General features: G+C 47.3%; 1 protein-coding gene across 3 annotated transcripts in view; it reads right to left on the reverse strand.

Moving 5' to 3' along the window:
• The window catches only part of faap100 (FA core complex associated protein 100), a 38,438-nt gene extending 27,376 nt beyond the window's left edge, over positions 1-11,062 (reverse strand). Inside the window, exons 1-2 of one of the 3 annotated variants that reach the window (XM_072483472.1) lie at positions 10,870-11,062; positions 2,826-2,944 (exon numbers count right to left, since the gene is read on the reverse strand). In XM_072483472.1, the coding sequence (XP_072339573.1) occupies positions 2,826-2,944; positions 10,870-11,028 (278 nt within the window). In that variant the 5' untranslated portion in view covers positions 11,029-11,062. Of the gene's footprint in view, positions 1-2,825; positions 2,945-6,928; positions 7,045-10,647; positions 10,842-10,869 lie in introns of those variants that run through there. The other 2 variants (XM_072483473.1, XM_072483474.1) reach the window with 2 other exon arrangements.
• Positions 11,063-15,918: the final 4,856 nt, after the last annotated feature.

The following is a 15,918-nucleotide window of genomic DNA, read 5'->3' on the forward strand; positions in this document are numbered from 1 at the left end:
TGACCAATGTTGATTAAATAATTTTACATCCTGGCTTACATACAGAGAACATAAACATAGAACATACAGTGCAGAAAGAGGCTATTCAGCCCATCGAGTCTGCACCGACCCACTTAAGCCCTCACTTCCACCCTATCCCCGTAACCCAATAACCCCTCCTAACCTTTATGGAAACTTAAGGGCAATTGATCATGGCCAATCCACCTAACCTGCACGTCTTTGGACTGTGGGAGGAAACCAGAGCACCCGGAGTAAATCCATGCAGACACGGGGAGAACGTGGAAACTCCTCACAGTGACCCAGCGGGGAATCAAACCTGGGACCCTGGCGCTGTGAAGCCACAGTGCTAGCCACTTGTGCTACTGTCTTTTCTTGTTTCAAATTTTAGTTTTATTCACGATCCTTGTGGGAATTGTGCCCCAAATTTCATTAATGACAAAAAAAAAAACCAAGAACCTTGGTCAACAAAACAACCATTTTCACTGATGAAAATCCTGCTGTGCACTGCATTAGACTCAGCAGACACAGGTTTATGCTACAACTGTTTGTTGTAGTGCTCTGATCAGCATCTAGTGCTACATGTCAACCACTGTAACAGTCCAACTCGTCAGCAAACTAATAACTTTCATCTCAGGATTGAATGGTTTGATGGTCTGTGGCCCTGGATAGAATATATGTCTCCTGAGAATGTCTCAATAACCTGAGTACTTCACTGGCACAGCCTGACTGCTTCAGTGAAGGCACTTTTGTTGAACATGCCGGTTTGTTCAAGAAATTGTAAAGTCGCTGCAGAATTAGAGTGGATTCAACCTCAGGCATGAGGGTAAATGCTGCGATTTACATTGATAAGCAAGTTGCAGATATTTCAAAATTAACTTAGAATCAGGGACTGGTGCAGTACACAAGGCGATTCAGTCCATCGTGTCTGCATAGCCCTTTCAGAGAACAATCTGCAATCGGGCGGAATGGTAGCACAGTGATTAGCACTGTTGCTTTACAGCGCCAGGGTCCCAGGTTCAATTCCCACTTGGATCACTGTCTGTGCGGAGTCGGCACGTTCTCCCTATGTCTCGTGGGTTTCCTCCGGGTGCTCCGGTTTCCTCCCACAAGTCCCGAAAGACGTGTTTGTTAGGTGAATTGGACATTCTGAATTCTCCCTCAGTGTACCTGAACAGGCGCCGGAGTGGGGTGACTCGGGGATTTTCACAGTAACATCATTGCAGTGTTAATGTAAGCCTACTTGTGACACTAATAAAGATTATTATTATTACTATGAATAATATAATTATATTATTAGTAGTATTATTATCTCTTCTCCTTCAAGTATTTTATCCAATTTACCTTTGCAAGCTGTTACTGAATCTGTTTCCACCACCTCATCCGATGTCCTATTCCAAATTCTAACCACTCATTTAATTTTGCCTCCGGTTAGGAACTTTTTTCTCTGCTAATTTTAATACAACCTCCTCTGCTCGAATAAATAATTATTTCCTGATTGCAGAGCAGTTGAGGTGACAGACACAACAGTGAATCTGACGGATTCACACCAGTCACCACGCTGCCATGGAAACGGTGTCAAGCTGCTCGTTGTTGGAGACCAATTGTTTCAGTCTGTACACATTCAGATGATAGGAGTCCCAACATGGATGTGATTATCTTTCTTGTGATCATATTTTTTTAATTAAACGATGGAATGAATAAATGAATACACCCATTTTTCACTGAGGGCATGTTCAAGAAGAAAGTCTCAAGAGGCATGAATCTCATATTAAGAGGACAATGCTCGTGAGTGATTTATTGTCATTCAAAATCTGAAGAGAAAACATCTTCAATAATCACTCCCACTTGGCTCTTAGGGATAAAGGAACAGCAGTAGGCCACTTAGCCCCTCGAGCCTGTTCCGCAGTTCAATAAAATCATGACTAATCTCAGCCTAACTCCAGCGAATAACCATCGCCACATACCCCTTAACAGTCTTAATAAAAAAAGGAAGTGCTGAAAAAAAAAACTCAGCAGGTCTGACAGCATCTGGGAAAGAGAAGCATAGTTAACGTTTTGAGTCCGTATGACTCTGCAGAAGTTATGCGCACTTAAAACGTTAAGTCTGCACTGTCTCCGAGGTCAAGATACATTTTCTAAGGGGTGATGCCCAGAACTGCTCTAACTTGGCGTGGTCTGTCAGGTTTTTGTAGAGCTGAGGCATGACTTCTACCCTCTTTGTTCCTCGAGAAACAAAGACCAGCACAATACATTTAATGGAATTCAGTTATATTTTTTAACCCATTCACTAAGTTTGAAATACCATCACAGCAAAAATACAGGAATTCCATCGATAGAAGACAACCTGAGGCAATACACTGTAAATTAGACATACCTTAAGATACAGTAATGTGCTGACAGTGCCTTGAACAATGCAGATCATGGATGTACTGCAGACCATTAATCAGAGTTATAATATACAAATACCTTTGCTTTTCAGCCTTGTTTCATTAGCAGGGCGGTCATGATGACCAACAGCTTCCAAAGCCAGGAACATTTAATGAAAAAACTCGAGCCTACGAAATCATATCATTTGGGAAATTATTTGATTGGCTGATAATAAACAATATTGGAGTTTGCATGCATGTTGATTTTACAGATGACTCCAGAATCACACAAATCCCAACGTACCATAATATACAACAGACATTGAACATATTGCTCTTTGAGGTACGCCCAAATAGCAATTGTGTTCTGCCTCGTTCAGCTCCGCCGTTTGGCAACATATTATACATGCACATTTACTACTGCTTAAACAGGACAATATTGCACAAAATGCATCTTACCTGCCTTTCTGGTTTAATGGTATGCTGTATATTCCACTGTTAGCACTCAGAACAAACAACCGCTCACTCCTCCTGTCCACTTCCACTTGTCGTACAGAACTAGGTAACTTGTACACAATCTAGTAATGCAGAAGACAAGTCAAAAATTTAGCAACCCCTTCAATACTCTCCCCCTCTTCGAGCAGTTGAACCCTACTGTGGGAACAGTTCTTCAGGGGCCAACACCCCTCCGCCAGCTCGCCCAAGAAAGAATTTGAATTTTTATAACACGCATCACATTCTCAGTACTTTTTGAAGTTTGGGACCCTGGAATGCCCCACAAACAGCAATGTGATGAATGACCAGATTTTTAAAAAAAACATTTAGAGTACTCAATTCTTTTTTTTTTCCAATTAACGGGCAATTTAGCGTGGCCAATCCACCCACCCTGCACATCATTGTGTCGTGGGGGGTTTGACCCACGCAGACACGGGCTCGGATCGGGGTCCTCAGCACCGTGAGGCAGCAGTGATGAATGACCAGATAATGGGCGGGATTCTCCGAAATGGAGGCAGAGTGTTCGCGCCGTCGAGGTTCACGACGGCGCAAAACGGCCCCTATCCCGACCGATCCAGGGCCCGATAATGGGCTAGGAGCGGTGCCGCGTCATTTACGCGCGCCAGTCCTTGGCGCCGCATAAAGGTGGCGCCGCATACATGATGCGGCCGGTGCTGCATAACTGGCGTCACCCGCGCATGCGTGGTTGCCGTCCTCTCCGAGTCCGCCCCACAAGAAGATGTCTGACGGATCTTGCGGGGCTGCGGAAGAAAGGAGGTCCTCCTTCAGAGAGGCCGGCCCGACGATCGGTGGGCACCGATCGCGGGCCAGACCCCATTTGGGCCCCCCCCCCCCCCCCCCCCGGTGCAGGATTCCCCCCCTCGCCGCCCCCCCAGCGTTCCCGCGCTGTTCCCGCCGGCAGCGACCAGGTGTGGACGGCGGCGGGGGGAACCAGCCGTTTTGGGCAGGCCGCTCGGCCCATCCGGCACTGAGAATCGCTGGGGTCCCGGTGAATCGCCATTTTGGCTGTCTCGGGCGATTCACTGTACCGCGCTGCGCAAAACGCGATTGTGCCGATCTGGCTGCTTCCGTGAATCGCGCGCGAGAGGGCGTCGGACCGGCATCGTGAGAAAATTTGGCGACCCAGGCGATTCTCCGAACCGGCGCAGGAGCAGAGAATCGCGCCCAATGTGTTTCAGTTAGTTGAAGCATAAACATTTTCCAGGGAGACCCCCCCTGTCCTTTTTCATAGTGAATGGGATCTTTTAGTTTTTCCCCCGAGGACAGATTGGAGCTGAGTTTAACGTCTCATCTGACTGACAGAACCTCCGATAGTGCAGCACTCAGTACTGCACTGAAGTATCAACCTAAATATATATGCCCAGATTCTTGGAGCGGGACTTGAACACTCGACGGTCTGATTCAGAGGTGAGAGTGTTACCACCTGAATCACAAGCAACTTCATTCTTCATTCATGAAGCCTAAACAGTGTCAGCAGATCATTTGGCCATGGAAGGTATAACCGCCAATTCCAATGCTTTCTCACTCGATGCCTGTGATTTTACACCCTCCCCTTCCCCACAGCGGGTTTTTCCGTAGCGACTGTATGTAATGGAACCAGTACGAGGGAACAAGCGGTCCTAGATCTGGTCCTGTGTAATGAGACAGGATTGATTCAGGATCTCATAGTTAGGGATCCTCTCGGAAGGAGAGATCACAATATGGTGGAATTTTAAAATACAGATGGAGGGTGAGAAGGTAAAATCAAGCACTAGAGTTTTGTGCTTAAACAAAGGAGATTACAATGGGATGAGAGAAGAACTAGCTAAGGTAGACTGGGAGCAAAGACTTTATGGTGAAACAGTTGAGGACCAGTGGAGAACCTTCCAAGTGATTTTTCACAGTGCCCAGCAAAGGTTTATACCAACAAAAAGGAAGGACGGTGAGAAGAGGGAAAATCGACCGTGGATATCTAAGGAAATAAGGGAGAGTATCAAATTGAAGGAAAAAACATACAAAGTAGCAAAGATCAGTGGGAGACTAGAGGACTGGGAAATCTTTAGGGGGCAACAGAAAGCTACTAAAAAAGCTATAAAGAAGAGTAAAATAGATTATGAGAGTAAACTTGCTCAGAATATAAAAACAGATAGTAAAAGTTTCGACAAATATATAAAACAAAAAAGAGTGGCTAAGGTAAATATTGGTCCTTTAGAGGATGAGAAGGGAGATTTAATAATGGGAGATAAGGAAATGGCTGAGGAACTGAACAGGTTTTTTGGGTCGGTCTTCACAGTGGAAGACACAAATAACATGCCAGTGACTGATGGAAATGAGGCTATGACAGGTGAGGACCTTGAGAGGATTGTTATCACCAAGGAGGTAGTGATGGGCAAGCTAATGGGGCTAAAGGTGGACAAGTCTCCTTGACCTGATGGAATGCATCCCAGAGTGCTAAAAGAGATGGCTAGGGAAATTGCAAATGCACTAGTGATAATTTACCAAAATTCACTAGACTCTGGGGTGGTCCCGGCGGATTGGAAATTAGCAAACGTGACACCACTGTTTAAAAAAGGAGGTAGGCAGAAAGCGGATAATTATAGGCCAGTGAGCTTAACTTCGGTAGTAGGGAAGATGCTGGAATCTATCATCAAGGAAGAAATAGCGAGGCATCTGGATGGAAATTGTCCCATTGGGCAGACGCAGCATGGGTTCATAAAGGGCAAGTCGTGCCTAACTAATTTAGTGGAATTTTTTGAGGACATTAACAGTGCGGTAGATAACGGGGAGCCAATGGATGTGGTATATCTGGATTTCCAGAAAGCCTTTGACAAGGTGCCACACAAAAGGTTACTGCATAAGATAAAGATGCATGGCATTAAGGGGAAAGTAGTAGCATGGATAGAGGATTGGTTAATTAATAGAAAGCAAAGAGTGGGGATTAATGGGTGTTTCTCTGGTTGGCAATCAGTAGCTAGTGGTGTCCCTCAAGGATCAGTGTTGGGCCCACAACTGTTCACAATTTACATAGATGATTTGGAGTTGGGGACCAAGGGCAATGTGTCCAAGTTTGCAGACGACACTAAGATAAGTGGTAAAGCAAAAAGTGCAGAGGATATTGGAAGTCTGCAGAGGGATTTGCATAGGCTAAGTGAATGGGCTAGGGTCTGGCAGATGGAATACAATGTTGACAAATGTGAGATTATCCATTTTGGTAGGAATAACAGCAAAAGGGATTATTATTTAAATGATAAAATATTAAAACATGCTGCTGTGCAGAGAGACCTGGGTGTGCTAGTGCATGAGTCGCAAAAAGTTGGTTTTCAGGTGCAACAGGTGATTAAGAAGGCAAATGGAATTTTGTCCTTCATTGCTAGAGGGATGGAGTTTAAGACTAGGGAGGTTATGCTGCTACGGTGTTAGTTAGGCCACACCTGGAGTATTGTGTTCAGTTTTGGTCTCCTTACTTGAGAAAGGACGTACTGGCACTGGAGGGTGTGCAGAGGAGATTCACTCGGTTAATCCCAGAGCTGAAGGGGTTGGATTACCAGAGGTTGAGTAGACTGGGATTGTACTCGTTGGAATTTAGAAGGATGAGGAAGGATCTTATAGAAACATATAAGATTATGAAGGGAATAGATAGGATAGATGCGGGCAGGTTGTTTCCACTGGCGGGTGAAAGCAGAACTAGGGGGCATAGCCTCAAAATAAGGGGAAGTAGATTTAGGACTGAGTTTAGGAGGTCTTCTTCACCCAAAGGGTTGTGAATCTATGCAATTCCTTGCCCAGTGAAGCAGTAGAGGCTCCTTCATTAAATGTCTTTAAGATAAAGATAGATAGTTTTTTGAAGAATAAAGGGATTAAGGGTTATTGTGTTCGGGCCGGAAAGTGGAGCTGAGTCCACAAAAAATCAGCCATGATCTCATTAAATGGTGGAAAAGGCTCGAGGGGCCAGATGGCCTACTCCTGCTCCTAGTTCTTATGTTCTTATGACTGTGGCCGAGTCAACGGCCGTGGGCGAGATCTTCCAGTCCTGCCAAAGCCTACCCGCTTCTGAATAGCTCACTCACCCCGCTGCCATGAACCCGCCACTGGGGTCGACTTTGGCAAGTCAGGAAGATTCCACCAGCAGGACATGAAATCCCACTCGATATTTATCCAAGTATGTCTTCAAAGGTTCCTGCAAATAATCAGGAGTAACAACTGTAAATTACCCTCCTCACCCTTTGCATGAGCTACTGGCACCTGTCGCACTTTCACAGACAGGTCGCGAATTTCACTAAATTGACTACCAGGCTGCTTGCTTTGCTGCGAGTACCAAGGACAAATCCCAGAAGGGGAGCAGGGCCAGAAATGGCAGGGAAGGGGGGTGGGGGGGGATGTGAGGGGCGGGGGGGGGGGGGAGGGGGTCGGAAGACTGAATCCTGATTGGAGAAGGCCAGAGTCCTCCTGCACTCATCAGCAAACAATATCAGCAAAGGCACTGAAAACAGATTTTAGGCCTCTCATTTACATATATAGGGGGTTATAAATGGCATATATAAAGGATTTATAAATAGCAGTTTTAGACTATAACTGAGAACACCTATAAAATTATCCCAATGTATTTAGCAGTGGCCTTACACAAAGGTAGATTGGGTACAGGCTGAATTACTGCAAAAGTGGTGACTGCTGCTTTTCCAAGTATTTCAATCTCTCTATTCTCCTTTCACAGCCCCAAATAAAAGCCACCTCTACGCCCAACCCTTGGGTCACACCATCTACCATCTCCTTGGCACAATGGATTATATATTTGTCAAACGTCTTGGGACGGTTTACTATATTAAGGTGCCTTTTGACTGCAAATTATTGCTAAACCCTAATCCCCAGCAATGAAAGGGCAGATAATCATGGAAAGAAATTGTTTAAAGATTAGAAATCTTGGCAACCATATGACAGAGTGTGTGGTCGGAAGTTCATCTCAGGGTCAACTATGACACCAGGGCTGCAAACAGTCGTGTTCGGCCTCAAGAGTTACAGGGATAGATGGAGTCGATGGCTATGAAAGAGTGTTTGTGGCAGGCATCAACAGCTTCAGCCTTCCCAACATTTAGTTGGAGGGAATTACTGTCCATCCATTGGCGGATGCCAGATGAGCAGCCTGGCAGTCTAGAGGCAGTGGAGTGGTCAAGAGGCGGTAACGTGGTGGTTGGTTCTCAGTTTGCATGTAGAAACCGAACAATACGATGGAGCTAAGGATAGGGGACAATAGAGGTAATGGTGCAGGGGCAGGAAGAGGAACCATTGATGGTAATTATCTGGCTATGCTAGTAGAGATAACGGATGGAATTGTGGAATTCATGGTATACTGTTCCTTAGCAAGGGACATGAGTTAGTATGAAATCCATAATATCCTGCTCCTTAGCGAAGGACATAAATTAGAATGGAATTCATATTATCCTGTTTCTTAGTGAATGACGCAAGTCTGTGGAGATTGGACATGGGGGTCGCCTTCTCAGGAATGCACTTTTCTGTAAACTACCATAACCTCCAAGGGCAGGGGGGAGATGATTACATAAAAGAAAGATGAAAAGACCTTGCTCTTCTATTGGTCAGTTGCTCTGTCTACTATTGGCTAGAATTACTGTCCTTTCATTGGCCTAAAATGAAAGTTTAACTGTGATATTATTGGTGTGTGTGACATGCAAATAAAGGATTAGACTGCAACTGTAATTCTATTGGTTAATCAAGCTATAAATGTTTCGGCTTCGCTGGATTCAGGTAGAGTAAAGCAGTGTACACCACTGGTTTGCTCTCTGTGTGCACAAGTAAATAAAGATTGATCAAAGAGTGCTCCCGTGTGTGCCTTGCAAAACTTCGACAGAATCAGACGAGTGCAGTCCCAGTCAACTGGACAGCAACGGAGGCTTTGGAGGGGGATGTTGTGGTCAACAGTGTCAAAAGTAGAAGGCAGGACAAAAGGACAAAGAGGATAGTTTGCTTTAGTTAGAAAGGATGTAATTTGTGATTTTGATAAGAACCATTGGTACTATTGCAGAGACTGAAACCACCCACCCTTAGTTCTCTTTGCTCCTTTAAGACGCTCCTTAAAACCTGCCTCTTTGTCCAAGCTTTTCGGTCTCCTGCCCTAATATTTCCTTATGTGGCTCAGTGCCAAGTTTTGTTGGACAACATTCCTGTAAAGAACTGGGGATAGTTTACTACATTATGGGCACTATGTAAATACAAGTTTTTATTGGAATCAAATAGTCACAATGGGTCATAAAATCAGATTTATCTGCCTGGCATTGATGTAAATTTTAGGACATTGTATGTTCTATGTTTTTCATATATGCAACAATCTGCCTGGATTGTACGCAGAACAGTACTTTTCACTGTACCTCGGTATACGTGACAATAAATCTGAATCTAAAATTTGCCAGGAGATACTTTTCTACCTAAAAATGTTACGTGAAAGACAATTACTGTATAGACGGGCAAGTTTCAGTGGGAGAGTTCCCATTTTGCATGCTTAACTTTTCAAGCCATGAGAACATCAGAAATAGGAGCAGGAATAGGCCATTTGGGCCCTCAGACCTACGCCACCATTCAACAAGATTTAACTCCACTTTCCTGCCTTTCATCACCCCCCCCTTCCCCCAATAACCCTCAACTCCTTTGTCGATTAAAAATTGTTTTACTCAGCCTTGAATATAGTCAGTGACCCAGCCTCTACTGTGCTCCAGCGTAAGAGAATTTCAAAGATTAATAACACTCGGAGAAGAAATTCTACCTCATCTCTGTCTGAAACGGGAGACCCCTTATTCTGAAATGGTGTCCTCTGGTTCTCAATTTCTCCATGAAGGAAAATGAAGCAGTGTTTTGTGGAGGCCGCCTACTGGATAGCTGGTCAGTCTCCCATGTCACCTCTTTTTGACGAAGCCCACTGCATCTTGTGCCATTCGGGCACGTAAAGTGCCAGAGGATATCTTTACTCAGCATCATAGACCCCAGGGGCGACACTCTTGCTCACCAGACAATCAGAGGCAGGCAGCTCTTCTGTCCTCAGCAACACATCTGGAGGAGGTTGTGGCTGCTGCTGGTACTGCACCAACCCGACGCCTCAGGTTGACGAGGGACCCAGGCACAGTGAGTATTGGTGGGAAGGGGATCTTGGGGTGGGAGTCACAGGGGACGTGAGTCAGCAACATAGGAGGGGTGGATTCAGCAGGCCCTCTTCCTGATGCCAGGTCCCTCAATCACGCAATGAATGCATTTAAGCAAGGGACCCCCTCTCCCTTTCAGGAGCTTGCAAGCAAACACACCATGGTCTGCTTGTCAAGCTCCCCATATAGTGGGTCCCCTGCCCGCTGCTGAATTAATACCAGTTGTGGCAGGATGTGGACATTAACTGCCCCACATAAGGGCCTCAATTGGCATTGGCATGAGAACACCTTCAAATGGGCCATGGACTTAGAATAGAATAGAATCATAGAATTTACAGTGCAGAAGGAGGCCATTCAGCCCATTGAGTCTGCACCTGCTCTTGGAAAGAGCATCTTACCCAAGCCGTATCCCCGTAACCCCACCCAACCTTTTTTGGACAGTAAGGGCAATTTAGCATGGCCAACCCACCTGACCTGCACATCTTTGGACTGTGGGAGGAAACTGGAACTCCCGGAGGAAACCCACGCAGACACGGGGAGAACGTGCAGACTCCGCACAGGCAGACTTGATCGGGATGGAAGCAGGGAGGTGGCAGGGTCCCCACCCTTTTGCCTAATTGAATGACCCCAGCCACCAAACTCACCATGCACGGCATGAGATACTCTTGGTATCTACCCTGTCAACTAGCTGACCCCTGTGGGGATAATTGCACAAAGATGAACATCTTCACAGAAGCTATACCGAGTACAAGATGTATAACTATGCCAGTAAGTGGATACAGTTGGACTGTATCTTTAAAAGGATACAGGAGGCAGATACAATGTAGCAGCCCGGCGGGGAGGGCGGATTGACAGCTGTCACTCGCCTCCAAGGAGCCGCTGTTCCTCTGGTAAAGGGAGACAAACTGGGAGCCGCTCCACACGCATAGGCGGCCTGGAGCGGCCAGAGGCCGCAGCCCTCCCTGGGCCGGGCCCACTTGAACCTGGTCCAGGTACCGCACCGCCTTAACCCGGGATCCCGCCATCCTCCAGCAGCGCGCGGAAACCCGCGCCAACAGGGAGGAGCTCCGCTGGGCGGGTCTCCGCGGAGGACGGAACAACGAGGCGGGGAAGGGAGCGTCAAAGTGTTGAACAGACTGGGCTCCACCCCACCCGCTGAAATAAAGGGCCAAACTTAAATGAAAAGCAGCTGCAAATGCAGCCAGTCTCCCCCATTCACTTCACAATTGCTGACTGCCTGTGGTGGGTTTGGAGCGTTTTTCATTTCTTTCCCCTGCACTGGCCAGGATATTTTATCCCCTAATAATTATTAAAGTACATTTACAAAAAGGAATTGGAAGAAACAAATCAGGATATTCCCCAGTATCCAGTTGCCTGGAACCCCCAAACCACAAGACTCCTGATCAGTCCCACCATACAGTATTTTGAATTTATATTACACCTCTCTCAGTCCTCAGCAAAGTGATTGTCTATATACTCAAGTCAGTTTTAAAACGTCCAAAAGGTTCTTGGGCTTTTTCTGCCTTTTTTTCTTCTAAAAAGGTTTCAAAATTCATCCTTTAGAAGTCTGATTTCTGACAGTCGGCTGATTGTTAGTTCACTCGAGCCTAGGGTCCAGCCAGTTTGAAAGCCAGAGACAAAACTAAAAAAGATGCCAATTTCCTCGTGCCAAAAGCAAAACTAACTGATTTTTCTCCCCTCGAGATTTCTGGATGGAATATGCTTTAGTGGATCCCAGTAGTTGTTAATCCCACAGCACACAGGCTACGTAAAGGTATGTCTTCCACAGGTGAGTAAAGAGGGTTGCTCTTGTTAAATGTACTAGTACGGTTTGGCACAAACATTGTTAATACTTGAGTTTAATACCACCCACACAGTGATGTAAGAAGGCACATGACCCAGAGCTAGGGACAGTCTAGAGATGGACAGAGTTGTGTAAGGACCAAGGATGGAGTCAGCTCCATACCTATACCCTCAACAATATATGTGTATATAATTATGATAGCATACTCAAAGCTATGAAACCTACTTCACGGTGTCTGAAGCAAGGGGCGGGATTCTCCCAGACCTGAGAATCCCCATGAACGGGCCACGCCATCCGACACCGGCTCGTGATTCTCCACTCACCATTGGCGCCGGCGCGGTTGGCGCTGCCGGCCCGCCGATTCTTGGGCCGGGGTGGGCCGAGCAGCCGTCGTGAAAACGCTGAGTGCCGCCGGCGCCGTCCACACCTGCTCTCAGCCGGCAGGAACTCAGCGTGGAAGGGTCGGTTGGCGGCCTGTGGGGGGGGGGGGGGGGCTCCGACCCCAGGGGGGGCCTCCGATGCGGCCTGGCCCGCGAGCGGGGTCCACCAATCAGCGGGCCGGCCTCTCTGGCTGGGGGACTCATTTCCTACACGCCGGCCCCTGTAGTCCTGCGCCATGTTGCGTCGGGGCCGGCGCATTGAAGGAAGCCAATGTGCATGCGCGCCACTGCGCATGTACGCGTTGGCGCCACATGCGCATGCGCGGATTCCGTGGCGCCCAGTTCGCACGGGGATCGGCAGCTGGAGCGGCGTGAACCACTCCAGCGCCGTGCTGGCCCGCTATAGGGGCCAGAATTAGTCCTGGGAGCGGCGTTTACGACGGCGTGGACACTCTGCTGCGGGATGAGAGAATCCCACCCCGGATTCTTCAGTAAAGGTAGAAAAAACACTGAAAGAGAAAAGAACATTTCAAAGAGCCTAATCATAACACAATGGAGTTGGTCTGCAAACTGAGACTCCGGTTATCTGTTAACTATATTGTTTGCATTTATGTAAAATATCTATACTGTCTCACTGTGACATGATAACTCTGAATATTTTTTTTTTAAATATGTTTTTTCTGAACAGGGCATACATAACAATGAACAAACAATCATTCAAGAACAAAATACAATCCCCTAATTTGACACCTTTTCCCTTTTTCTCCCCTAAACTGGGCTATCCCCCCCCCCCCCCCCCCCCCATCCACCCGACCCTACCTGCTGCCAACAAACAGATCCATAAACAGAGACAGGAACCCCCCATTCGAGTCCCGAAGGGCAAACTTAATCTTTTCCGGTTTAAGGAATTGCGCAACATCCCCAACTATGCCGACACCTTTGGTGGCTCCCCCCGACCTCAAGTTCAATAAAACGTGGTGAAGGCCACCACATCGGCCCGCTTCCCCTCCATCAGCCCCGGCACCTTGTCACCCCAATGATTGCCTTAGGAGGACCCGGTAACATCTCCACCCCCACAATTTTTGCTGGTGTCTCAAATGCTGAGCCGCGGAACCCCACCAACTGCGGATATGATCAGAACATGTGGACATGGTTAGCTGGTCCCCCTCTACACCTCTCACACCTATCCTCTGACCCGGCGAAGATTCGCGCCTGTATCATATGGGCCGTATGCAGCACCTTATATCAAGCACATCTGAGCACATGACGATGTAGCATTGACCCGGCGCATAATTTCACTCCACCCGACCCTTCCCAACTCCAAACCAAACTCCTCCTGCCACTTCCATTTTATCTCCTCAATCGGTGTTTTCGGTATGAATATGATGGGTTTTATGTCGTTGAAAGGGAGGAGGGAGAGGAAGAACAAAGGGAAGGCCTGGGATTGGGAAAAGAGCAAGAGAGAATGAATGACAAAGATGTCATGCAACAAAAGCCAAAGGGAGTGGGAATGTTTGTAGTAAAGAAACAAATAATTTGTCCAGAGTGAGTGCGAATGGGAGAATAGCAGCTCTGTCCAAAAATAAAAACAAACACGATTCTGACTGGCACATGGTGTAAAAGAGACATTATCAAAACGGGGGACAGAGTTCATGGTCTGAAATTGAAAACTTTAATGTTGAGTCCAGAAGGCCTAATTGGAATATGAGGTGCTGTTCCTAGAGCTTCATTGAAGTAGTGCAGCAGGCCGAGGTCAGAAATGTGAGTGTGAGAGCCAGGCGATGAATTAAAATGGCAAGCTTGGGGGCTGAGCAGAGGTGTTCTGCAAAACTGTCACTCACTCTGCATTTGGTCTCCCCAGGGCAGAGCAGACCGCACTGTGAACAGAAAGAGACAACATCAAAAGAAGTACAAGTAGGGGCGGCACCGTGGCACAGTGGTTAGCACGGCTGCCTCATGTCGCCAGGGACCCGTGTTCGATCCCGGCCCCGGGTCACTGTCCATGTGGAGTCTGCACATTCGTCCCGTTTCTATGTGGGTCTCACCCCCCCACAACACAAAGATGTGCAGAGTGGGTGGATAGGCCACACTAAATGGCCCCTTAATTGGACAAAACAAAATGTAAAAAGAAAAAAGCACAAGTGCTGCTTCACTTGGAAGGAGTGTTTTGGACCATGGATGATGAGGATAGAGGAGGACAGGTATTACAAATACTGCAATTACATGGGATGTTGCCCTGGAAAAGGGATTAGGTTTGGGAGTGATAGAGGAGTGGACCAGAGTGTCACGGTTGGAATGGTCCCTTCAGAATGTTAACAGGGGAAGGGATGGAAAAATGTGCTTGGTGGTGGCATCATGCTATTGGTGGTGGAAATGATAGAGGATAATTATTTGAATGTGGAAGCTGGTGGTGTGGAAAGTGCGGGCCACGGGGACCCTTTTGTGGCTCATAGAATCATAGAATTTACAGTGCAGAAGGAGGCCATTCAGCCCATCGAGTCTGCACCGGCCCTTGGAAAGAACACCCTACCCAAGCCCACGCCTCCACCCTCTCCCAGTAACCCCACCCAACCTTTTGGACACTAAGGGCAATTTAGCACAGCCAATCCACCTAATCTGTACATCTTTGGATAGTGGGTGGAAACTGGAGCACCCGGAGGAAACCCACGCACACACGGGGAGAACGTGCAGACTCCGCACAGACAGTGACCCAAGCTGGGAATCGAACCTGGGACCCTGCAACTGTGAAGCAACTGTGCTAACCACTGTGCTTCCGTGCTGCCCCTACTTGGAGGTTCTTAGGAGAAGGTGTGAGGGCAGAAAGTACGAGTAATGGTTTGGAGTCAGTTAAGGGCACTGTCAACCATAGTAGTTGGTATCCTCAGTTGAGGAAAAAGGATGGCATGTCAGAAGCTTTGTTGTGGAAGGTAGCATCACAGGAACAGACGCAGCAAAGTTGGAAAAATTGGGAGAATGGAATGGAGTCCTTGCAGGAGGGGAGGAAATGCAGTCAAAGTAGCTGTGTGGGTCAGTGAATTGGAATGAATATTAGTACATGGTCTACCCCGGAAATGGAGACAGAGATGGACCATGTGAAGGGGAGCAAGGGTGGAAATTGGAAATAAAGTTGAATCAGTTTTCCATTTCTGGGCAAGAGCAGGAAACAGAGCCAATACAGTCACAGGACAGGCGGCCTGTGTTTATTTGGAATAAGGAATGTTCCACTTTCATAAAATTTACAGTGCTGAAGGAGGCCATTTGGCCCATCGAGTCTGCACCAGCCCTTGGAAAGGGCATCCCATTTAAGCCCACGCCGCCATCCTATCCCCGTAATCCAGTAACCCCACCTAACATTTTTGGACACTAAGGGCAATTTAGCATGGTCAATCCACCTAACCTGCACATCTTTGGACTGTGGGAGAAAACCAGAGTACCTGGAGGAAACCCACGCAGGCACGGGGAGAACGTGCAGACTCCACACAGACAGTGACCCAAGCCGGGAATCAAACCTGGGACCCTGGAGCTGTGAAGCAACTGTGCTAGCCACTGTGCTACCCTGCTGCCCACTTGAGACAAGTTAAAAGAGAATAGGTTCCATCCAGGCAGAGGAGGGTGGTGGTGGATCTGTCGGGCTTCTGTTCAAGGAAGAGGCAGAGGACTCTCAGACCATTCACAGCAGCTGGTTTAGCACACTGGGCTAAATCGCTGGGTTTTAAAGCAGGCCAGCAGCG

This window comes from Scyliorhinus torazame, chromosome 18, assembly GCF_047496885.1.
Source record: "Scyliorhinus torazame isolate Kashiwa2021f chromosome 18, sScyTor2.1, whole genome shotgun sequence".
Taxonomy (NCBI): domain Eukaryota; kingdom Metazoa; phylum Chordata; class Chondrichthyes; order Carcharhiniformes; family Scyliorhinidae; genus Scyliorhinus; species Scyliorhinus torazame.